We start from the raw sequence: 26151 nt of genomic DNA on the forward strand, positions 1-26151 counted from the left end.
AAGTAGTATTCAACTTGTGTACCTTTGTCTGATACAATACAATAAATTGACAATGCGAATATATTAATGTCAGCTACTATATATATATTGTAGTACACGTTATTATGCTAATCAACGTACAGTAATAGCGCGAACGAGACGAGATAATTTAATCGAGTTTCACTGCGCATGCACCCATCATTGACGCTAACGATACTTATATGCTTTTTAAAATTATATTTCGTCTGTCCTCGGTAGAAGCGATTCCGCCACTTTGAAAGGAAATCGTTTCTTTTTCAATAAATTCTACTTAACGTTAACATTACGTCGTATTTTTATTATCAACTAGTAGCTATTAAATTCTGAACGGAGCGTTGGATTTATTGGTTGTACAATGATTGTTGTATGTTTTTTTTATCGAAAATAAAATAAATAGCGCCATTTTTTTTTTTTTATATAGACAATTGAAGTTTTTACTTATACGAAATTGGATGTTTAAACGAAAATAACGATTTTATTTATTATTGTTATAAGTTAAAATTCAAAAAATATTAATCGGAGGGACTCGAGTAAATTATTGTTCACCGTCGTTATACGTATTTTTATATAGTTTCTATAAATAATGAAATTTAAAAAATATATTTAAACTAATTTTAAAATTTGTAGCTATACTCCGGACCTGTTCACGTTGACCTACACGGGGTATTGACTTTTAACATGTTAATAACTATAGCGTAATCAATAAGATTAATAATACGGATTATAAAAACATATTTGATGTTAGTATCATCAATTAGTTCAACATACCGTATTACTATCATAAAAAATAAATTACTATTAGTCGTAAAATATATAAATTCTATTATAAAATATCCTTCGAAATAGAGACCTGAACATCGCTGCCACTCATAATGATATTACCATTTTTAGTATAAAACTATTTAACATTGAGTTCAAATGTCCAACATATATATTACTGTGAACTATTACACTCAATATCTATACTATAGACAGCAGATCGTCTGCAATAGTTCTTTTTTTATTTTTAATAATACGTATGACAGTTTTAATTTGTACCTAAATATCTTATTTGATGTATATCAGAAATATTGAATGACATTTTAAAACAAGTTGAAATATTATTTGTAAGTGCGTTTTTAAAAATACAGTGTTTTGTTTCAAAACTATATATGACGTGTGCGTTATTATAATATATTGACTTATACGTATACAGTTTTCGTTATACTGATATTTTTATTATATTATAGTCAAAGATAAAAACGTGAAAAATAGGCTCCGAATGGTATCAACTGAAATCTTCGCGAAATTATCGATTTAGCACTCTATATACATCTCGGTACTTGAGTGCTTCTGAAATCAATACCATCTTTAATATTCGGCCCAAAATATTGGTGTTTTTTTTTTTTCATTAAGTTCAGTTTGGTTATACTGTTTCTATACAAGTATTATATAGCGCATATCTACTGCATTACAGGGTAGTCTTCGGATAATGTGAAAAACATGTCACATCGACTTAGGTACAATTTTTTTTGTGGCAGCCATAGAAAATTCATTGTAGATTATTTATACTATTTCAAATTTCAATACTTCTAAAATGCATCAAATTACTCATAGTGCACTCATCAAATTATTATCGATAGAGATGATTACTCAATTTTAATATATATATATATTTCATATCACTTAACTACACTCCAAATGATGGAATATTTTAGCAGCTTACAAAATTTTCTCTCGGACACGTTATTATTATATACGTTACCGCCTTCCCCTTTTATTTAAATTAAATTATATCTCATATGAGCAAAAGTCATTTGATCCAAACCTTATTATTTTTCCACCTATAACTATGAGCAAATTAAGAATAGTTATTTTTACAATGATACATAACTTACCATCGTAATATACAACCATTCTTTGAACAGTGAACAATCGTTATCTATAATATATGACTTATTAGTTATTACACCACATTTTCAAAAAATATTTTTCTAATAAAATCTTTGAGTATTTTTAATGCAAAAAATTAAAACTATAATACGAGTAGTGTAAGCATTTTTACAGTATTTAAATTTAAATGTTTAGGCATTTCAATTTTAGATACACAAATAAAAGCACTAAAAATATCATACGATTCTCCTATCCACTTACCACCTTTTATATACAATTTAAACTCTTAAAATTAATATAAGAAACTAAATCAAATATTTGAAATTCATTAATTCACATATTTATAGCAATATTTTGCTTCTGTAAATATATTATTACATAATGTAAATGATGCCATTTGTTTCAATTTGTAAGCTTTGTATTCGCAAGATATTTTATTTCTATCTGTTTGAAATTATTACAAACTACAAATTTATTTTACAAATAAATCACCTAATATTATATTATGTTCAATAGAGATGTGGCATTTAATAAAATTAAGTTTTCTTTATTTATTAATTTGTTCGCTTAATTATTTTATTTCACGAATTTCGTTGTAAATAATTAAAAATTTATTTAAAATTTATTAATACAGCATGCAATAAATCTATTTTCACATTGTTTAAAACAACTCGAGCAATCCTTCATAACTCCCTTATCTATTATGAATTTTGAATATTTTAAAATAGTCATGTTCTGAACCCTGAAGTTTACTCCTCTAGTGATGTTTGTATTATCATTAAAATTTCCTGTATTTACACTCTTTTGAAAAGCCCTGAGCCTTGAGCAATATGAAACAACTAAACCGGGGAAACTGGAGGATGAACATTGTGTGTTCTAGTTTTAACACAATACATACAGAAATACTTTAGATCATTTGAATAACGATGAATGGGATCTTTACACATGTTTAAACTGTGTTTGTATTGCAAATAATGTTTATTTAAAGATATTTTTATTTTTTCTACATTTGTTTCAGGAAACTAAGCCTTTCGTAATAATTTCAAACACTCAAGTCTTTCGAAATAATAAAAATAAATTTTTATATTATTTTAATGTGTGAACGTTTTGAACACGTATATTTAAAATTACTGATATTCGTACGTATTATATATATATATATATATTATTGAATATTTAATAAATTGAAATTTGTGCTATAATAAACGTTTATAAATACTTCTATGATATACTCTAGTAACAAAAATTATTTTATTAGAAATCTTTGTACATTACTAAACTTAATAAAAAGTATTCAATATGCATTATTGTTTCACATAATATATTTAAACAATGTGTTGTTATTATAATATATTTGTGTACAAAACAATTATTTGAATACACTAATTGTTTTTGAATTTTCTTTTTGAAAATTATATCGAAATAATGAAATACAAATTATATTTAAAATAAAAAGTCAAACTCATAATTTATATTTTGTCTTATTATAATGACAACTACCTATCTAAAATAACATTTTTTTTTTTACAGATGATCGCTGAAATAATACTTCTGTTCTCGGCAAGTTCTACTGGTTGGTATTACAAGTTTATGACACATAAAGCGAACAGAATAATGTTTTCGGGTACCAGAACATGCATCGAATCCAGAATAAAACTGGAGTGTGAAAAAGAGCAACAAGAACAATTACTGCTTAGCGTCATACCAGCGTATATTGCGGCTGAGGTATGTACTAAATATTTTATAAGAAAACAAATATAATAAGATTGAATAAGATGAAATATCCACTTAGGAAATTAAAATTATTATTTAATATATATGTTTGCAGAAGTGTAACAAAATAAAATGCGCAATGTTTTTATTCAATAAAATATATTATTTAACATACTCTACGTATAAAGTTAAATAAATAATATAGTATAAGTGTGTTTTTAAAATAATTTTACGATGAGGTAAAACCTGATCTACGTAAAAATTATTACATTAATTATTATAAAGATAAAACTATAATACTATAGTGTAAGAAAATCAGATTGGTTCATTAATTTCAATTCTGAAGAAGATAATATAATATAATTTTAACTTCAAACTAGTATTATAGAATTCATTCTAAAACTTTAGAACAATGTGTTTGAACCATAAATGCATCATGACTAGATGAAACTTTAGACATTCTGTAATGCCATTTCACGTGGTACCTTTATGGAATTTACGAAAATAATTTAGTAATTAGTATTATTTTAAAAGTGATACTTAACATTATAAACTCAACTTTAATATTTTGTGCTAATAATTCAATTAGGTCATTTATCCCTTAACGTTTAATATTTTTTATTTTCAAATATAGATTTAGTAAACTTAAATGTATATTGAATAAATGCAATTACAAATTTCATAGAAAAATATTATAAGCAGTAAATGTAGTTTTAAATAGTATGTTATAATATTATACTATTAAAATGTTAATCTAAAGTGAATATCCAAAATGTTTATAACAATCACGTTAAATTTCAACTGATTACTTTAACAATACAAACTCAAAAACACATTAGTGAATTATAGAAATATAAACTTTTTAAGAGTTTAAGTTGCTTCAAATATAATTATCTCGATAATTTACTGATGTAATAAACATTTGACGTTATAAAAATTTAGTATTATAGTGAAAATAATAATTTAACGATGTGTCATGTGCTCGTATGTAACACGTTTTTTTTGTGTACACACTGTATCAGTTATTCGAAATCAAATGAACTTTTTGTTAAAAATATTGAGCGTTTTTCAATAGCCTGAATTCGAACGTTTTCTATTGTATTTTAATCCAACAATAGTGTTCGAATATAATTTAATCGAGTCCAGAAATAGACAACAAATAACAATATTATTTTCTCTATTATACTGAGTAAGAGCATATGTGACTATATTTATATGAAAAACACCGATTATTGTTAATAACGATATGTTTTGAAACTGTTTCAATTGACTGCTGTCGTGTGTTATGAAATTTTTTTTTTAATTTGCTTTTAAATAATATGTATTATATTTAAAACTTATCATACCATTCATACCTATATACTATTATAATGAGAGAACTTTGTTTTTATACTTTATCAACGTTTTAAATATTAAATTCCATAAAAAAGTACAAAATTAAAATACCCCAATTTTTATTTTTTTAACAAAATGATATTTTCTAATTAAGTAAATGTGTTATTGATTTATTGTTTACCCATATAATATATAACATAATAAATTTACTTTTTAAACAACATAACTAAATTACTATACTTATTGTCATATTAATACCACAAGCACAACATAATTTATATTTGTTCTATAATTTAAATTATCAAATGTAAAATTACTAACAACAATACTTAATTACATAAGTGTTAGAAATTTTCATAACTAACATAAATATGGTGCTTGATATTTGTATTCCAAAGTAAATTAATTTTATTGTTGGTTTCACAAAATTAGGCAGCGGTGTTCATACTGTATTTAACCAGTATAACGATATTACAATAATTAATATATGCAACACATTCTTCAAATGCTTGTAGACATCGAAAATAATTGTATATAACTGAAAGAAAATCTTCAATTTTATAAGAAATTTTCTTATATTACATTGAATTTATTCACTTTTATCTAAATTGATATATAAATGTATTACACATATTATATGCAATTATTAAGATCACATCATATAAGATATAGCCATAATTATAGTAAAGTTACAAAATCTTAAACTATATTAAATAAAATAATATATCTAGTTTTTTATACATTTCTTTCATTAAAAAGTCATAAAATTTGTATATACGAGTTATAATAAAGTTAAAATTAATATTTACATAAATATGTTTTAGTGTTGGATACCAAACTTTTTTTTTAATCATGCTAGAATGCTAGATTTTTTGTTATATCTTATAACATTATAATTTCGCGTTATAGTACCTATAGGATGGCCTTAGGTTTATACATGTCTATACATATCTTAATTATTATACTTGTATTGTCTAAAATACAGGACAAATAAATAAATAAATACTAATTAAAACAAAACGTCTTAAGAAATTCAACAAATATTGAGGAATTTAAAAATATTTTGATAACCAATTTTATAATATTATACTAAGCTATTTTACGTTACTCGCAGTAAATTTAACTACAAAATAAAAATAATAATTTAATTCTTAGGATCTTTATGTAACATTATTCAAATTAATAATCAATATTTTATATTTTACAATAAATTTATTTTGAATTTTAAGGACTAAACGCCTAAATATTTATTTTTATTTGCAAAATAGTTTAACCGTTCTTTAAAATCATCGTATGAAAATGTATATTCTGAGCACTTTAAATAAACCAGTTACATTTCAAAGAACTTGTAATATACTGCATTACAAATATCTCATGGATTTTTTTTTTTGTCAATAGTATAATGGTAAGATTAATACATTTTATTAAAAAAAAAAATGTTTATATTATTATTATTAAACATAACCTTTGAAAATAGGAGCCATTAGGTTTACTTAATAATATTATATTTCACGTAATTATACTAAAATTTAGATGATGATTAAAAGGAGTCTTATAACAACTACTATAACTAGTGTATCTGTATTGGTTTGTGTTATATATTTTTCTCTCACTATTTTGATGTTTTTAAGAAATTATATGATGTTATCTGGTATTCTGGTTGACAATCATGTTTGATTATTTTGTAGAGGTTCTTTAGATTGTTATGCTCATTTTTCTTCTTCGTTGGATGTGGATAATACTACTAAAACTATCTCGTCTTCTATTTAATTATTATACAACTGCTTTTCTGTTGAAATGCATTAAGTGTGTCACTTATTTTTGTTATGATAGCCTAATTTGTGTTTATGGTGTTTACGTTATCAGTGTTAATTTTTCTACATATTCATTGCATCTGGAAAAAATTTGGATGATTTTTTTACATTTAAAGCAAATTAGTGAGTCACTTTCGGAGAAGAAATGCCCGTGATATATATCTTCTATTAATATAGAACTGAGAAGTCAAGTTATGGTGTATAACTTATAAGCTAATTAATTATAATATAGATAATTTGATTAATGGGATTTATACCGTTATTGTTTAATTCATTGAAGATTTTTTTATTTGGAATGATGAGGCAAACGCTCAATATTATAATTTCTTTGTCCATAGTTAAATACATTTTTGTTTTAATTTGTTATTCGTTAATTTTGATTGTTATAGGTAATTTACTATATAATAAATAAAATTAATCAAAGGTAGGAACATGCAGAATATATTTTTTTGATAGACGAACTGTTAAAGAATAAAAATATTTGAAACATATCTCCAACTGGATTTGGTTAGGTCATTATATATTTAAATAGTAGTAAGTTCTCGCTAAAGTGTTAATTAATCGATAGAAAATCAATATTCAGTATATTAGTTTAATTACTTTTAAAGATTAAAAAATTAATAAAAATATATTTCATAATTAGCTGTATTATTTGCTAACAACTTATAAATATTTTTAATCTATAATCATTCTAACGGGGAATTTTTTTATTACACCATGAAAGATTTTCTTTTGATTCGCATAAATCCTAATGGCAGAAATAATCAATAGTAAATATGTTCACGAAGTTCAGTGTCATCAAAAAATTACTTTTAAAAAAAGACCTACATACAGATAATAGAATCCACTTATCGATATAACTTCTTTGTAGTTTGTTTACTTTGTACATTTGAAGTGCTATACAAAATGTGTCAAATTCTTGACCTTATAGCTATTCTTCCGAATCTTTAACGATTGCTTTTCAAACTTCACAAGACCCTAAAAATCCTTGTATTATATTTACTATCAAGTTACTACTATATTCCAAATAAGTACCCACTTAAATGCCACTGTGGATTATATCATATGAAATAGGTATTAGATTTTAACGATAACCCTTAAATAATTAACTGTACTTCAAACCTAAGATAATAATTGGTCCATTAAAACTTAAAGGACCTCTCAATATTTTGTGAACACAACATGTAAGCTATTTTAGGTAAAATTTAAGAACATTTAAAAAAAATATACTTATTACAAGCAGTAGTTTAAGTATATATATATATGTATATTATTATTATTGGTACAGCTTTATTAATATTAATTTAATAATTACAATTAATAATATATATATATATATAAGGTTTAATAAAAGACTCATTTCTTAATTTTAATTAAAATAAAACCTAATTATTCAAAGTGATCATTAATAATATTCATATAATTGCAATATGTTGACAAGTTAAAATAGTTAAATAGTATTATATAAAAATAAATAATATATAATATTATGTAATAACAATAAAATAAAACGTAGCTTGTTACTTGATATTCTCTCAGATGCACAGAAAAATTAATTGATCAAAAAGAAAAAGAAATGTGAAAATTTAAAATAATATGAATTTATAAAACAATACTAAAATTTAATAAGATGATATAAATTATAAACAGAAAATATTAAATATTCTTTTAACATTTTCAAAGACTTGAGGCCTACTTTATAAAATAAATACTATAAAAGAGTATGTGATACAATAATATTATAATATTTTTCTCAATCACTTAATACTATTGTTTTCAAAACTATTTATAAATTAATCAAAAGTGCATCTTTATGAAAAATTCATAAAAACGTAGTCTCATCGTATAATAAAAACTTTTTAAAATTAAAATTCAGATATAAAACAGAATAGGTATTAAGTGAACGCTTTTGACTAAACATTTACATTTATCTGTACCAGTGTGTAGCGGATGTACTAGAAATAATGTAATAATGTATATGAAACAAAATGTATTTTAAATTCATATCATACATAACATGTATTTTTTAAATTAAACATGTCTATGACTATATAGCTATCACACGGCGTTTTGGATAGGCATTATAGAAGCATCACTGTCAGGAATCCATTTTGCAGGTATCTTTAAGCTTAGGTTAAAAGGTTTAAAATGTAAAAAACAGTTTTTCAAAAATAAATAATCACAAATAAACGTAATTATGTGCGTATATTATTATGAAGTTTCAAAGTTGAAAACTTACTCCTTCGATCAGATAATGCTATAAATAATGAAGTTTTAACAAAAAAAAAAAAAAAAAAACAGTTTTTCAAGGCTTTTAGTTGTACATTTTTGGATGATCGCAATTATTATTGTTATGGTTTTAAAAGATAGAACGACATTTTGTTCAACGTTCTAGCCAATTTACTACTTCCTCGCAAATGCCCTTCACTCTAAAAAAGACGTAAAATTAATTTTTTTTTTTTAGAAAACCACCGTCTACAGCTAGGTGGCCGTGGTCCCTATGAGAAAAATAAAATTTGAATCGTTTTTATGAGCATATATTGTTTCGGCAATACACCTAATCGTGTTTGTGAAGTTTCGAAGTTTAAAACTTACTCCTTCGATCAGATAACACTTTAAATGTAGTTTTAACAAAAAACGGTTATTTGAGGCCTTTTGTAGTACAATTTTAGATAATCGCAATTGGTATGGTTTTAAAAGATAGGGCGACGTTCCTTCCTACGTTCTAACCAATTTATTACTTTTTTGCGAATGCCTTTCATTCTTTAAAAGACGTAAAATTAGTTTTTTTTTTTTTTAAAAAAAAACCTAACTTATTGAGAACCATATAATAATTTGTCAAGTCTTAATTTATATCACTATTAATACTGTTCCAAGTCATCTTAAGACATTGTATTGTCATTTAATTTTAAATATTTATTATTATAAACGATATCTTTCTAATTAATTTACGAGTATATAAAATATAGAATTATTATAAATACTGAAAACTTATTTTATAATTTATTTATAGTTTGAAATATATAAAGCTTTAACACAGATAATAATATTCTTACATCAATGTTTCATAATCGGTTAATTCCCTCTATTATCAAAATTTAAAACAAACATTTTGGGTTAGGTTTGATATATATTTAGCAATATGTTCATTTGTCAGCTGAAAACAAAACATCATGCAATTAAAGGTATCTTTTTAAAAGTATATTATTTAAAGTATTTTTTATCATATTTTGTTTACATTTTACATAGGTAAAGTAAAAGAAAAATAACGGGGCTCAAGTTTTTTGTTAATTTAGATAAGACGAATATTTTTTAATTTTCCATTTTTTTAATAAATATTAAAATATTAATTAAATTAAAAATAAATTATGAAACATACTAAATTTTACTAATTTTTTTTTTTTTTTTCGAGAATTTCCATGTACATTTCCGAATGTTAGGGAAATATCTTAGTAAAAATGTATTCTATATAAACATATAAAAAGCAATATTGTAAATATCTCATACTAAACACTTAAGTAATGAACTTAAAACCTTATAATGTTTTAACTTTTAAATATTATTTATTAATGTAATGTATGTATAAATAATTATTTAATGTTTTACTTTATTTAGCTAAATAATTGTTAAATGATTTTGATTTTCTATTGTTTAGTGTAAATTATCCTAAACTAATACAAAAATAAACTTTACAATTTATATATTAAATAAATTACGATAATCTTTATATTTTAATTAATAATATAATAATTTATTATTATCAACAAATAAATTAGGATATAGATATAACCGTTGCCAGTTTATTATTAATGCTTAGTAATATTTAACTTATAAAATCTATATGATATTACAAGATGGTAATAGATCAAAAGACTTTCACACATTTAATCCGCTTATGCCCAGTGGTGTAGATAAATAGTTATTTATGTTCTACTAAGTTAAAACTAATTTTCTGGTCAACTTTTCATCATATTTCCTATATTGTATTCTTTTATAAGATGTACTATCTGAATTATTACATTTTTCTCAAATAAGTTACTATTACTTAACTTACTTAACCGTTGACATTTCTAACAGAATGTTTATATAGTTACTTTTATTCTAACATTAATTATAGAATAGTTCAATAGTCTATACCAGGGGTAGCCAACCAGTCGATCGCGAGATGAATTTGAGTCGATCGCGACACCTTTTCCCATTTTCATAAAATTTTGAATTTGTTTCAGAAAACAATTAAAATTTTTTTTTTTTTATAAATTTGTATATTTTTGTATATCCCAGGAATATAAAAATTATATTTAGAAAAAAGCAATAAAGAAAACGAGATTATACACAGATATCGAATAAAAAAACTGTAACACACATTGACAACCTTTTTTTTTTTCGATCGCGACAACCTAGAAAATATCGGAGGTCTATCGCAAGTCTATTAAAGTTGGCCGCCCCTGGTCTATACTATTATCAATAATTCTAATAAATAATAATTTATTATATAGATTTTATTTTTACTAATTATAGTTATTTTTTTTTTAATATTTACATTTGATTCAACAAGAGGAGGACCTGAAAGCTGAAGTAAACTATATCTTGTCCATTTAAAAAAAAAAATCACAAAATCATAAAATTAGTATTACGTCATAGTTTTGTTGAGAACGGTTATCTCTTAAATTATAAAAATCTTAAGTTTTATAGGTACCTGTAAAAGTGTCTGTCCAATGCACTAAGTATTTTTTTTAATTTGGACGTAGAACGTTTTGAAACTGTGTGACTTATTTCCTAACTGTTAAAGTGCAGTTATTAATTTAATTTATTACTTTTTCTTTGAAAAACTAAAAAGTATCATCTATTTCATTAGTAAGACTGATGATTGTTTTACCTACAATATTATTTAACTGGTAGATATAATTAACTTATATCATGTATCATGTTATTGGTAATTATACTCTACTGTAATTTGTATTTAAATTATTATTGTTTTATAATTGAAACTAATCTATAATCTATATACATTATATATAATATTCGAGAATTAAAAAAAAAACATTGCTATGTTTTAACGATGGAATCTTTTATTTTTTTCACCTTCTATTATAATTTTTTTCTCTTAAATTGGATGATTTTCGGTAAAAAAAAAACTTGTATAATTTTAACATACTGACACTCCCTATTATAGCAATCAGATTAGTTATCGCTAATCACAAATATATAATAGATTACCTATTGATAATAAACAAATATCACGAAATTTCAAAAAAAATATTGAAAATTATCATTGACCTCAAATTAAAAATACTACATTTGAGTTAATTTTGAAAAAAGTTTTTTTCTTAAAATACTATTTAAAATATTTAATATTTTAAGTTAAAGATATTTATACAATTACTATTAAAACCTATGAAAAAAACTTTTAAAATATATTTTTATTTTTTTTTTTAAAAGAATCGTACTTATTAATTCTATTTATAACATTTTAAATTGGATTTTACCTACTTTCACTTTTATTGAAAACAAACAAAAGTACCAAACTATATTTCAATACTACATATTACACTAATTTCATCAACATTTTAATCCATGAAAAAAATATGTTATTGCTATGATGGTTTACCGAGTGTTCGTGGTTCACAATAAAAATAAAAATATATAATATCCATAGTGTTTTTTTTACAATATGAAACGTTTTTATTTATGACAAAAAATTGTATTCTAATTAAAAAAATATATTAGTATATTTATATAACGTCATATCATTTTTTTTTAATATTGTGATTCTGCGCATTTTCAATTTAATTGGTAATTTTCATGATTTATTTATTTTCCAGGTTTAATCAGTTTTCAATATTTTAAGCAAACATTTTATATTTATTATCTATCAATTCACATAATTTAAATCTACAATTCAATATAATATAGTCTTAGCCTTAAATTATATAGCAAACCACCAAAAAATATATAGGGGTATGTAAGTTATATTTAATTTTTACCTACCATTTATTAATATGAAATACAAAACAAAATAATGTAACAAATTTAATTACACTGTTATACATTTTTAAAGGAACATTTTAAGTATTTTAATTTTACACAATTTGAAATTTAAATTTAATAAAAATACTTCATCGCTTTATTTACTGCAACAAAGTTTCGCATACTTTTTTGATATTTTAAGAGTATAAAATGTAAAACTTTATAAATGGTATACTAATTGTTTCTTGTTACTATAAAAATCCAGATTATTTATTTTTATTTAATTCAACAAAACAAAATAAGTTGAATAATGTTATCAAAAATATGTTATGTTTTCATACCGTAGACGTTATGCTTTATACAATTTATAAATAAATAATTCTAAAATTTGTAACAATAAAAAAAATATATTACTTTATTGGAGTTTAACGAACTTAATTATATTCAAAAATCTATTTAAGCAAATTTAAATTAAGTACCTATATATTTACTGGCAAAAATAATAAAACACATGCATTTACGAGTATATAAAATTGATTTGTATGTTTGTAATTGACATAGTAATTTTACTGATAACTCGGTTTATATTTAAATTTTTGTTTTTAGGTAAAGAGAAGTATAATGCTCAAAATGGCTGATGCGTGTCAAGACGATGTAGCAAATAAGCAAACACGATTTCACGAGATGTATGTGCAGCGCCATAACAATGTTAGGTAAGAATGTAAGATACACATTTCAACATTTGTATTTAAATATTTTTTGTGCATAGGTAACTTAAAAAAATATAAATATATGATATTTTTTTTAATCTCATATATTTTATTATAATTGGTTGCGAAAATAGACCAGTATGTAAATTGTATTCTTAAATACTTAACTCAAGAACTAAAATTAAAAAGTTCTCTTACTAGAAAATTGTCAACCTATATGAATAAATTATAAATACTAATTTCAAACAAAATTTAAACGATACGCCTAACGTCAGTTTCATCGATATAAATTTGTTAAAAAAATTTATTTATTTTTCCTCACTTCAAACACAACATCTACTATTATAGATAAATTCAACGAAAAAGTGATAAATAAAAATAATATAGATTTAATTTCTACACATAAATAATCTTATATTTTAACATAATTATTTATTCTAGTTATTAATTTTCATTAGAAACACATTTTATGATAATTAAATTGAATATTATCACAAAATTTTTTAATTACAACGCTGGTTTTTTTATATTTATGTAATAAAATATTTTATGAAAAATCTATTCTTAAATATTATGTTAATTTATGTGATGATAAAATAATATTTAATTTTAAAATAAATGGGTTTTATGCATTTTTTTTTAAATACCTAGTAAAACTCAATATATTATACATTATATAATACATATATTAAATAATATAATTTAGATGAAAGCAAAGTGATAGTGAATTTTTAATTGCTAACTACCATATTTACTATCATATTTTAAAATACTTGTGTATAACAGTTCATTATTACCAAAATCATAATTTGTTTTTAACGTGTTATTTAATTAATTTTGATATATACAAGTGTAATACAATATAAATGCTACTTAACTAATTACATTGAATTTTCGGTGTTATAACCTATGTGTTTTTATATTTAAGCCAAAACAAAAATGCATCATTAAACACCTACTTCACCAATCCATTAAAAAAATTTTAAAATCGCGTTTATATTATTTATAATAATATGTAGGTAACGTAATCCATATTAACACATATTTTATACTTATCACTTACAACTTTTATGTCACCTATATTTTATTGTATACAATATTTTAAATTAATTAAATTGTTTTTATGTTTAAAGCATTTTGTATGCTGACATAGTAAATTTCACTCCATTATCTGAACAACTGTCGGCGTCTGATCTTGTGAAAACTTTAAACGAACTATTCGGACGCTTCGATCAAATAGCTCAAGTAAGTAAATTTGTGTTAAAAACTTTTCTGGCATTCTTTTTTAGTGTTTTTGCAGTTTATCATTCGAATTAAAATTAAAACACCTAAAGCGTGTAAGATTTATTTTTTTTTTCAATTTTATTTATTTAAAAAAAAAATAGGCGATATAATAAAATACATCTTACAAAATTATATTAAATAATTAAGTTTAATTAATTAATTAAATTACATGTTTAAGTAAATTTAACTGTTACATAATAATTTTAGTAGATAAACATATTATATATATATATATAATCGTTAACAATACGTCAGCCTCGTAAAAGTCATTGGAAAGTAGATACGGCTTTGGTGTGTAGATTTTGAGATGAGTAAAATATAAATATTATAGATTATATCAATTAATAATAAAAATTTATACCTAAGCATATAAAATATTAGATTTACATTATTTTAGAACAATAATAATTATATATAATATTTAACAATTAAGCATCAAAAATCAATACTATAATCAAATATTAAGATTATTGCGCTGGTCCAGAACTTTCTTGTCGTTCTAGTGAGCCAGCAGTTCTATTTCTTCAACGAAAATCATTTCCAGAAGCTCTCTAACAATATACTAAATGTATTCAATAAATCCATTGTACTTTTAAATTAATACATTTCATAAGCGTTCTGTTATGTTTGAACACAATTTTTTAAATAAATTAGTCATAATGAGGGACAACTTTATGTATCTTTACATAACCACTTCGATTTCTTCAACATTAAAGTCATGCATATTATTTAAATCAACTCTTATAATTATTAGCGATCATTTATCTCATACTAATAATATCACACATAAATATTTAGATCCAAACTTCTAGCAAAGATTAAAGCTTATATTTTATGTCTGGCAATTATACACTTTTTAAGGAATTGTTTTAAATACAATTCTTTGGGTTTAAATCTTTAAATTCGACAAACGGATTAACTTAAGACGTACAAGTATACTCGTCTGTCAGAAAACAAATTATTTGGTCAATAAAAAGTAAAACTTTATAATTAAAACTTTGAAATGAATCAGGGGTGATCTGGGAATTTTATTTTCGACATCAGTTGTTACTTACAAGTTACATTTGTTTACGAAAGTTTAAAATTTGAATGGATACTAGCCAGAAAACAATAAACTTTCCTATGAATTATACCACGATGGTATCATATTTTATAGCAAAAAACGTTTGTGATTATGATTTTTTTGACTAATAATATAATCAATGATCGATTTCGACTTCCATAATCATGCTTATTATGGCTATAAATTTTATCCTAATTATTTAATGTGTTGATAACTATATAGATTGATTTTTTTTTTTTAGTAAAATATACACATTATAATTATTTTATAAAATGTATCATAAAAATAGTCAAAAGAGCTTATATTTATGTTATAATTTATAATTAATTATTATTACTTTAATAAATTATCAATTATAATAATTTTACACTGTGTTGTTACGGACAATTGAAAAGCGCTGGTCTATCCGCATGCATGTAATATAATATCATAGTATGTTATTAATTTGGTTGAATAATAATAATTACCGAGGCACGTTAGCGGTGAGATAGTGGTTTTTTGCAGGAGAGGGAACGCATTCGTTATGGTTAGAAAAACGCAAATCACGTCACACATGACGCTTGACAAACGGCAATGACTAAGTGACCACAGTGACACAACAATTCAAAATTTGAATAAATTGTAATTCGACGTTTTCAGTGTACTCGTATGAAAGACACAGACAATTATTTTATTTCTTTTTATTTAAAAATCATTAAAACTATTATCAAATCGCTTATAATATTATAATTATCACTGTTTTGTCTACAGCAACAAATCGGAGTTGAATATAAGTCGTGTGAAAATGTTATCGCAAATGTTGAATAAAATATATTATTATGTTATTATCATCAAGCGTAGTGATGGATCTGGAACGAGAAAGACTATCGCTTAATGAATTGCTACACTTTCAATATTGTAATATTATAATAACGTTTATTTGTATAAGCTATACAGTTGCTATAAAACAAATCAAAGGGATCTACACGGTTTTTTAGCAGGTCATTTAATATGCTACCTATACAACCGGTATAGGTACCTATACTAACGCTGGTCACGCCTATGTCCTACCGTATATTATGTCTTCAATCATATCCCATCGTTTATATACATGACAAATATGTATAGTGATATCGTAAATAATGTATAGATTATGTATATTGTACTTCACTACTACCTGCAACTGTTTGCCCAACTTCAAAACTCGCATAACTATATTATTCAAATTCCCTGTAGAAACAAGTACCTACCTAGATAATTTAACTTATAAAATATTGACATACCTAAATTAGAGCTCTACAAATCAATCATCTCGGTAAACCAAAAATACGTTATGAATTATTATTATAATAATAATTTTGGCTCTCTATATGCACGTTGTTATTTTTGGATATACGTCTAATTAATAAAAAATAAATTACAAAAAAAAAGTTATTGACTGTGGCCATTGTGATGAGATGTGCGCGCAATAATGTATGTTACACATCTCAACATCTGTAAACAATGGTTTGTGCGTTAAAATTTTATAGCATCGCATCATTATTCGTGGCCCCGAGGCCCCCCGAAATAAGTTTTCCTTGCCGCACAACTCTATACACAAGTATACCAAGTAAGCTTTGTGAGTTATATGTATGGGCCCCGCGAGCCATATTATATACGGATTAGAATCGCATAATTAACGTTATCATAATATATATACACACTGCAATTGCGCAGTACAAAGACTCAAACTCCCCCGGTTATGTTATTATATTATTTTTATAGTTACCTATAATAATACCATGATCAGTATATTAATGTTAATTAATGAACGAGAAAATACTTTCAATTTTTTTTTTACATTCATAATTGATCATAATAATATGTGTACCTATAACCTACGCGTGGTTTTGTAATGATGCATTTTTTTACACGCTTCTTCTGAACTTCTTTTAGAAATTTCAAATAGTACTTTATAAATCATAAAACAGAAATATGCTTATCGAAATAAATTTTAGTTATTGTGATATTAAGAAAATAATACAACCCTTTATAGTTATTTGATATTATTCCAAACTATTTTAATACTATTTAACTTTTAAACCAATTTTTGACCAGTTAAGAAAATTACGAAGTTAATATTCTTCAAATTTTAATTCCATATAAATATATAATAAATAATTCGTATATATTAGTTAGGTATAAAATTTAATTTAAAATTTAACATACCCATAATAATAAGTAATAACCCATTAGAGACCTGATGTAGAGCAAAGCGATACCCACTTGCTGTCTGCCTTTTTTATATACAGTCGAGTCACGATAACTTGAAGTTTAAGAGAGATAAAAATTCGCTTCGAGATATCTAACTTGAATTTATATTAATTTATATATAATTTAATTTTCTAGGGGAATAAAAAAAAATTCGAGTTGTCAATTTTTTCGAGTTATCGAGGTTTGAGTTATCGCGACTCGACTGTATATGTTTCTTTATTACAATTTTTTTTTTTTTGTTATTTACAATTTTAAAAATCTCTAAGTACAATAATATATTTAAATTTTCTGAGGATTGATTTCCTAAGTATTGATTATGATTTATTATTGTTTTAAAATTTAAAAAAACTAAATCAAATATATACTTAATTTCTGTACCTTACCGAATTTTATTTGATCTTTTGTAACTTGATATTATATATATTTTTTAATAGTAAAGATTCAAACTATTTTTATTTCATTATAATTATTTATTTAAAATCCATATTACTACATAGGAGTATTTTATATAAGCTACTCTGTAGTTGATAGTTGATATAAAAAAAAAACAAGAAATGTGTGTAATAAAATATTATTCATCGTCATTTCATAAATTAGTCTTGTTGTTTTTTTATAGTATTAAAAAGTTACACAATAAATGATAAACTTAAAATTACTATTAATACACTTATAATTTATAAATAATATATTAGTTTATAAACACAAAGTATATTTTACTTAAAAGCTTATATATGTATATAATATTAACACGTTAATATTTATGTTGTTATTTGCTATATCAATAAAAATAAAAACAAAATAAAATATCAAAAATATTTAGAGCATAAACTAATATTTTTTCAAATTATATAAAAAATAATCAACATTTATATTACTTATTAGTTATATTATTCTTACTTTAAAATTTAAACCTATTTCTTGAGTTAATAAGTCTTTATTATTTATTGTATTATAATATAATTTAACTTAATTAAGCTGCAGAACAATTAACTTGACGAAACGCATTTGTTTATTGTACAAAAACAAAATGAATAACACATAATAATTAAAAAATTATAATTCGGGTCACACAGTTTTTTTTTTTTTTGTAAAACTTTAGATTACTTGGCATGCATTTCAAATTGTATGTTTCTCATAATCTAATTATTTTATAAATATCGGATATTATACAAATTATGTAGACACTATATAGATTTATTATGGAGTGAAGTTAATTTATGTATTAGTTAATTTTATTATTATATACCTGGAATATAATTAGAAGTTATAATACTACATAACGCTGGTGTTATGTTTTAAGATCAGTTTTGGTGTAATTAACCAAGAATCAAATTGCACGTACACTACACTTATTCATTGTCTGTAGATATTTTAATTTTAATCCTTTATTATGTGTATAAAACGAAATTACAATCTAAATAAAGTTGTTAATTTTTCTCGACTGAATCCGAACACAATTCGAAGATTTGAATATAGCGTATTTAGCTGTATTAATAACTAATAATAATACATATTTATATGAGAACAATATTACTCAATTAAACATTCACAGGATTTCTTCCTTACTCTATATAGTGCTTAAGATATGTAAACTCAAAATGGTATTGATATAATGTTATACATTGTTAGATATTTGGAAAAAAAATCTGAATAAAACTACTAAATATAGTATAATAAACACACGTTATTAAATTAATTTTCCTGATTCAAACACCCCAATGAACATGATAAATGACAGGTTCCAAAATTATTTTCTTGATCGATAAATTATGTTTAAGATTTTGCGACATATCGTCGACTAAAATATGATGTATCATATTGTGTTATCAGGATAATCAGTGCATGCGGATAAAAATCTTAGGTGACTGTTACTACTGTGTTTCTGGACTTCCCGTATCCAGACCAAATCATGCTTACAACTGTGTCAAAATGGGGTTGCAGATGATAGAAGCGATCAGGTGAGGAAAATATAGATCGTACAACAGTAATAGTTTATAGTAATTTTTTTATCCGTGACACATTATGCCTAAAGACTCAAGTGACTTATAACATTATATAATTTACTCGAAGTTACATACTTGAGTAAGACAGCTTGATATTATCACAAACAGTGTAGAACAATTTTAAAATAAAATATAATATTTAATTATTTAAATAATAAATATGAGAATAATTAATTTAGTGAGATTGAAACACTGTCGTTTAATAACTAAATGTTATCTCTTTCTAACAAAGAAATTTAATTTACCATTTTAGACGTAGGATATTATACTAAATAATGCTGTATAAAAATGATATTATTGTATACATTACCTAGTTGATTACATTTTAGTGGAATTAAGCGCTACGAAGAAAAACAACTTGCTGATTTTATTTAAATCTTTAGTTAAATTAATTTTTGACAATTTGTTAGATAAACAATAATAACTCCACAAAATATCCCCATTCGTCTGTGCAATCTAATTAATCACAGATATACTTCACAGTAAACTTGGTTTACTTTTAATTTCCTAGAATTAATTTTTTTAATAAAATAAATAAACTTAAATTTATTAATCCCCTAATTATAAATAAAATTGATACAATTATGATTCAATATTTATATGATCTACGATGACAAAAAATATATCTATACCTGATACAGAAATTTTTGAGTTTAAATTTAAACACAGTTATTATAGGTATATCTTTTTTTTCTGACAATAATTTTCGTATCTTTCTCGGGTGTATATTATATTATTATGTTTAGCATTTTAAAGTTAAATATTGATTTTTCTTTTCTTCTTTTTCAACGATTATTTTCCTGAAGATTCGTCAGAGAAGCTGCTGGATTCAACGTAGACATGCGGATCGGCATTCACACCGGAAATGTGTTGTGTGGCGTGCTGGGTTTAAGGAAATGGCAATTCGATGTGTGGAGCGACGACGTGACATTAGCCAACCATATGGAGTCGGGCGGCGTTCCCGGGTAATATTATTAAACGAATTTTTATTAACCACACATCTAGTATATATTTTTACATTAAGTAAATATTTATCTTAATTCTTATTATATATGATTCCCTTTGATAGAGATGTTTGTATGTTTACTGACGAGTGTGCATAAAAAGAGAATCAATTCACAATTCACTAACTTTGGACTATGCTATTAGAGTCTTCCAAATAAATATTGCGTATAAATTGATTCATTATTACTTTTAATCTGTGACTTATATAAACATTGACGTGTTAAAAGTAAGAAAAGATCCGAGATGTACATAATTATATAAATACCACGAACAATAATTATAATTTTCCACTTTATAGAAAAAATAATTTTATCCTTTAGCAACGACACAAGCTTTTAAATGGCACTATTTTTTATTTTATTAAACAATAACATTTTATATGATAGTGTTATAGTATTTGTACACATGATAATATATCTAATATAAAATATAATCAGTTATTTCTATAAACCGGATTTATAAACTTCGGATCTTATAGAACAGCATATCATATAATATCGTGGTATAAATAGATTACAATTATTCTAAATACTTTTAAAATGTCATTTTCTATAAAAAAAAAAATAATAATAATAATATACTAATTATAATAATTACTAAATACTAATTAATATTCTACCCATTGCGATATCTCCTAAAATAATGGAGATATTATAATTATAGTTTTTTTTTTTTGAAAACTCACGTGGACTAGGACTACACATTTTTCATATATTAATTTAATGTTTTGGCAAAAAAAGTTTAAAAAATAATTTTTTATCTAATTATTTTTATAAAAATTAAAGATAGCCATTTTGTAGAGTTGATTTTTTTGAAAATGTTGGTGTTTCAACATTTTATTTTCATTAGTATCTTGAATTTTAGTATTTATTTTTAGTTTTGAGAATATTTTTGCATTATTATATGGGCACAAGCCCACGGGCATACGTTGATAACACTAGCACTTATATAGTATTAAATAATTCACAATTTTTCTTGAAACTAAAAAAAATATTAAAAATCATAACATTAACGAAAATTAAATGTTGAAATGTTGACAATAAATGTGTAAGTATAGGTACTCACATAAGATTTAATATACTAAATATTCATTTTAACTACACATTTCACACATATACTTTACATTATTATATACAGGTACCTAGATCATCAATTTTAATTAATATTTTTCTATAAACCGCAAAACACAATGACCAAAACCTAATTTAACACTAGTAATAATATTGACATGGACGCTGTCGAATCGTTACAAATTGGTTGACTGTAATATTTCATTTTCATCGTAATTTATTATATTATATACGTTGGATGTTTTTATGAGTTTATTAAAATATTGGATTATACAAATGTTATTTTAGAGAACATTTTAATATGGGTACTGGGTACACACGTTTGATTAAAAAAAAGTTTGTATGTGCATATGTGCATACTACTTTCCACCACAATTATATTAAACTTATTCTCAATCATTTAAACATAATATCCATAATTCATTTCAATCTTATATTGGTTGTTGTTACAGGCGGCATTTTTATTTATAATACAATATTAATATTTAAAATATACATTCCGCATTTCAAACAAATTGTTTAGACTGAGTATCACGTGAATCGAGAAATGTAATAGCTGTAAATTGGTGTTTGTGTTTTTTTCATTTTCTGTGAATTGTTTTCCTGATCAAAATACTGCTCAAAAAGTTTTATACATTACTCCAAGTATTATGTATTAATTTTATAGTTGTATAAAATATAAATTAAAAATATAAGTCTTAAAAGTTATTTTCCATCATACATTCAATAATATCTTTGGATTGTCATTTTCTACTTTTTTAACTACGCATTTTTATATCTCAAAACGTAGTAATTACTTTTCAAATGAAAATGGAAGCAAAATATTGTAAAATGAAAGTATAAACGCTTTTTGTCAATAAAAGTACCCTTGATTATACGTATCATCAAATACGACAGCTTTGAATTATAAATACGATTGGAGGATCAACAAGGGTGCATTTGACATTTTAATCAGATTATCAAATTTTACCTATTCTGAAATACACATTTAATTTTTGACAATCAAATTACAGACGTTTGTTCAGAACCTTAAACGCTTAATTTTAATAATTTGTTTAAAAAATGTATATTAGTACTTTGTAAGATAAACATAATAATATGGACAATAAAAATCAACATAAATACACCCGTCATTCAAACTATCAATCGTTTCATTGTACTTGACAGCATAAACAATAGAAATACTGTATATCAATACTGAGGATTAAATAATTGACAGTCTCATAAATTTTATATTCATTATTGCAGTAGTCATCATGTCAACATAATATTTTCGTGTATTTCATTAAAACAAGGCATAAATTATTCCACCATTAAATCAATATTATTATAATCTCGATAATCTAATCTTGAAATGTATTCAAATATACCTAATATAATAAACTATAGTAGCTAAGTAAATAATCAGGTTACAATTTATATTTAATTACTATAAAATTGCTAATTCTGATATTATAATCAATAGCTACATTTACAATGTAGGTACCCAGAACATTACAACTGCTTATTTTAACGAACAAATGATATTGTAACAATATAATAATTATAAATAATAGTGATGGGTCGAACTGTTCGAATCTCGAACCGAACCGAACCGAACCCTTGATGTTCGGTTCGATTCGAAATTCGAACTCGGCACGAAAAAAATTCGAACCGAACTATCAAACATCTTTTACTGTTCGAAAATCGAACTTGAAAATATTTGTCGAACCTGACTTACTGACCACGATAGTTCAGAGACCAAATATTTGTACAATTCTTCAAAATTTATTTAAAAAAAATAAAAATTGATAATCTTTTTTAGAAATAATTAGACTATTGGCGATAGAAAGTTATAAACTGTAACAGGCACCTTATGTATCATTTATAATAATAACGATAAAAAATATTGAGTTCGAGTTCGAGTTCGACTTAAAATGATTCTAGGTTCGTTTCGGTTCGGTTCGGTAGAAAATATGAAGGTTCGGTTCGGTTCGAGTTCGAAAAAATAATTTAAAGTTCGGTTCAAGTTCGGTTCGATTTAAAAAATCAGAGTTCGACCCATCACTAATAAATAATATAAAATATACAGTGACTTTTTAGTGTGAAAATACTCATTATTTGAATTATTTCAAAAACTATCAACTAACAAATATTTTTAATTTATTACAAAACACATAAAAAAAAAACTATATTTTAGGTAATTATTAAAATGTTTTAAGCTTTTCGGAGTATTTCGATTTATGAAAATCCAGGTCCGGCTTTAAATATGATCAATGTGTGTGACAGCATAAGGCGCCAAAATCAGAAGAGCGCGTGAGAGATGTCAAAATTAGAATTTGATCAGAGGGATGGCAAAATAATTAAAAAGTTAAAGCCAGCCCTGTGAAAATCAAACGTTAGACGAGTAATTATTATGAGTTATAAGTATTTTAAAATTGTATGACTAGAGTGAAGTGGCATGCAAAATGTCTTTTTACTACTTTTCTCATCAATACTTATTAGTAATAAAAACTTATTTACTAACTAATTAAAACTAACTAATTTCTCGTCTAAAATTTGACTTTTATGACTGAATATACTCAAATACAGAATATATAATAATATAAAAATGGAATATAAAAATATATATGTTGTCGTACAAAAAAGTAAAAACTTAAAAAAAATTTTTTTCAAAAATTGTGTTTTGTAACAACTTAAATTTATTTTTAAAAAGCGGTAAGAAATTGCTAATTAACCACTCTGCTAAACGGCATGTGTTGAGTATACCTCATCGTCATTCGTCGTAAAATTATTCAATAACATAAAATTATTCTATATACTTTTCAAATATCATTGTAACATTGCGTGTATAAAATATAATATACGTTGAAAATGTCAAGTACCAAAGAATAATGTTTTTAAATAATAAAATATAATTTTACAACAAAATAACTAAAAGTAAAAACTATTTATGGGAAACCTTCAATAATTTTAACCCGATGAAACTTTTTTTATCAACTACTGTAGAAAAAAGAATTAAAAATTTTAAACGTTCATATGCATAGCCTAAAAAATGTATAATATAAAGAATATTATTCCATGTGTAAGAAGTGATAGAATATTAGCATTTGGTGAACATTTTAAGCATTTAAAGTTATTCGTTTTTGAATTACAATAAAATAAGGAAATTGTTTCATGAAAATTTCGTTAAAATTTCAACTTCATAAAAATTATTTTTGGAATTCCAATAATAACTTATAAAGAACAATGAAAAATGAACTAATTTACAATTCCTGTTGTTCTACATCATTTTAAAATGTACTCGACATTTTGACCTTCCACAAATACCAACTAGAATCATCACTTTCTACTATTAATCATGTTCACGTCCAAAAAAACACATCTTTGTAAAATTAATACCACTCAGAAATTCAGAACTTAAATTATTTAGTAGTTAATAGATTTTAAAATAATGAATAATATACATATTGACGTTAAATGCAGATATATATTGATACATAATATAATATATCACACATTATATATTCACTCAAAATAGACAAGTAAATAATTTAACTTAATACTGAAAATCAATTTCAATTTATATATCATAAATTAATAAGTGACTGCATTATGTTTTAGTCGTGTTCATATCACTAGAGCTACTATGGAGCAATTGAATGGTAGATTTTCCGTTGAACCAGGCAATGGTGGTTCCAGAGAAGGTTACTTGGCAGATCACAAAGTAGAAACATTCCTCATTGTACACCCGTCAGAAAAGAACGTAAGAAGTCTTTTTAGCTTACCATTAATGTAAATTATATTAATATCTCTGTTTAATTATTACGTATAAATTAATCATATCCATCAAAAATAAACACACAAGAAATCTCAAATAGGTACATTGAATTATTTGTAAAATGGATACCGTCACCACGCATGTTGATTATTGACCATCACAGCCATAAGTGTTCACAAACAAAAAAATTATTCAAATGAGCTGTTCTGACAGTGTCTTTTGTTTGCAATCGTATAATGTCAAATGAGTAATAAAATTATCAATCGATCTGTTGGTGAATTCCAACGTGGTGGTAACAGATAATA

The 26151-nt window shown here is 23.9% G+C and overlaps 1 protein-coding gene across 1 annotated transcript in view; it reads left to right on the forward strand.

Moving 5' to 3' along the window:
• Positions 1-26151, forward strand: part of LOC132929819 (adenylate cyclase type 2) — a 63537-nt gene that overhangs the window by 32097 nt on the left and 5289 nt on the right. Inside the window, exons 4-9 of the mRNA XM_060995404.1 lie at positions 3421-3615; positions 13326-13432; positions 14563-14674; positions 19839-19966; positions 20818-20976; positions 25690-25831. Of these exons, the coding sequence (XP_060851387.1) occupies positions 3421-3615; positions 13326-13432; positions 14563-14674; positions 19839-19966; positions 20818-20976; positions 25690-25831 (843 nt within the window). The remainder of the gene's footprint in view (positions 1-3420; positions 3616-13325; positions 13433-14562; positions 14675-19838; positions 19967-20817; positions 20977-25689; positions 25832-26151) is intronic.

The sequence above is a fragment of the Rhopalosiphum padi genome, chromosome 4, assembly GCF_020882245.1.
Source record: "Rhopalosiphum padi isolate XX-2018 chromosome 4, ASM2088224v1, whole genome shotgun sequence".
NCBI lineage: Eukaryota > Metazoa > Arthropoda > Insecta > Hemiptera > Aphididae > Rhopalosiphum > Rhopalosiphum padi.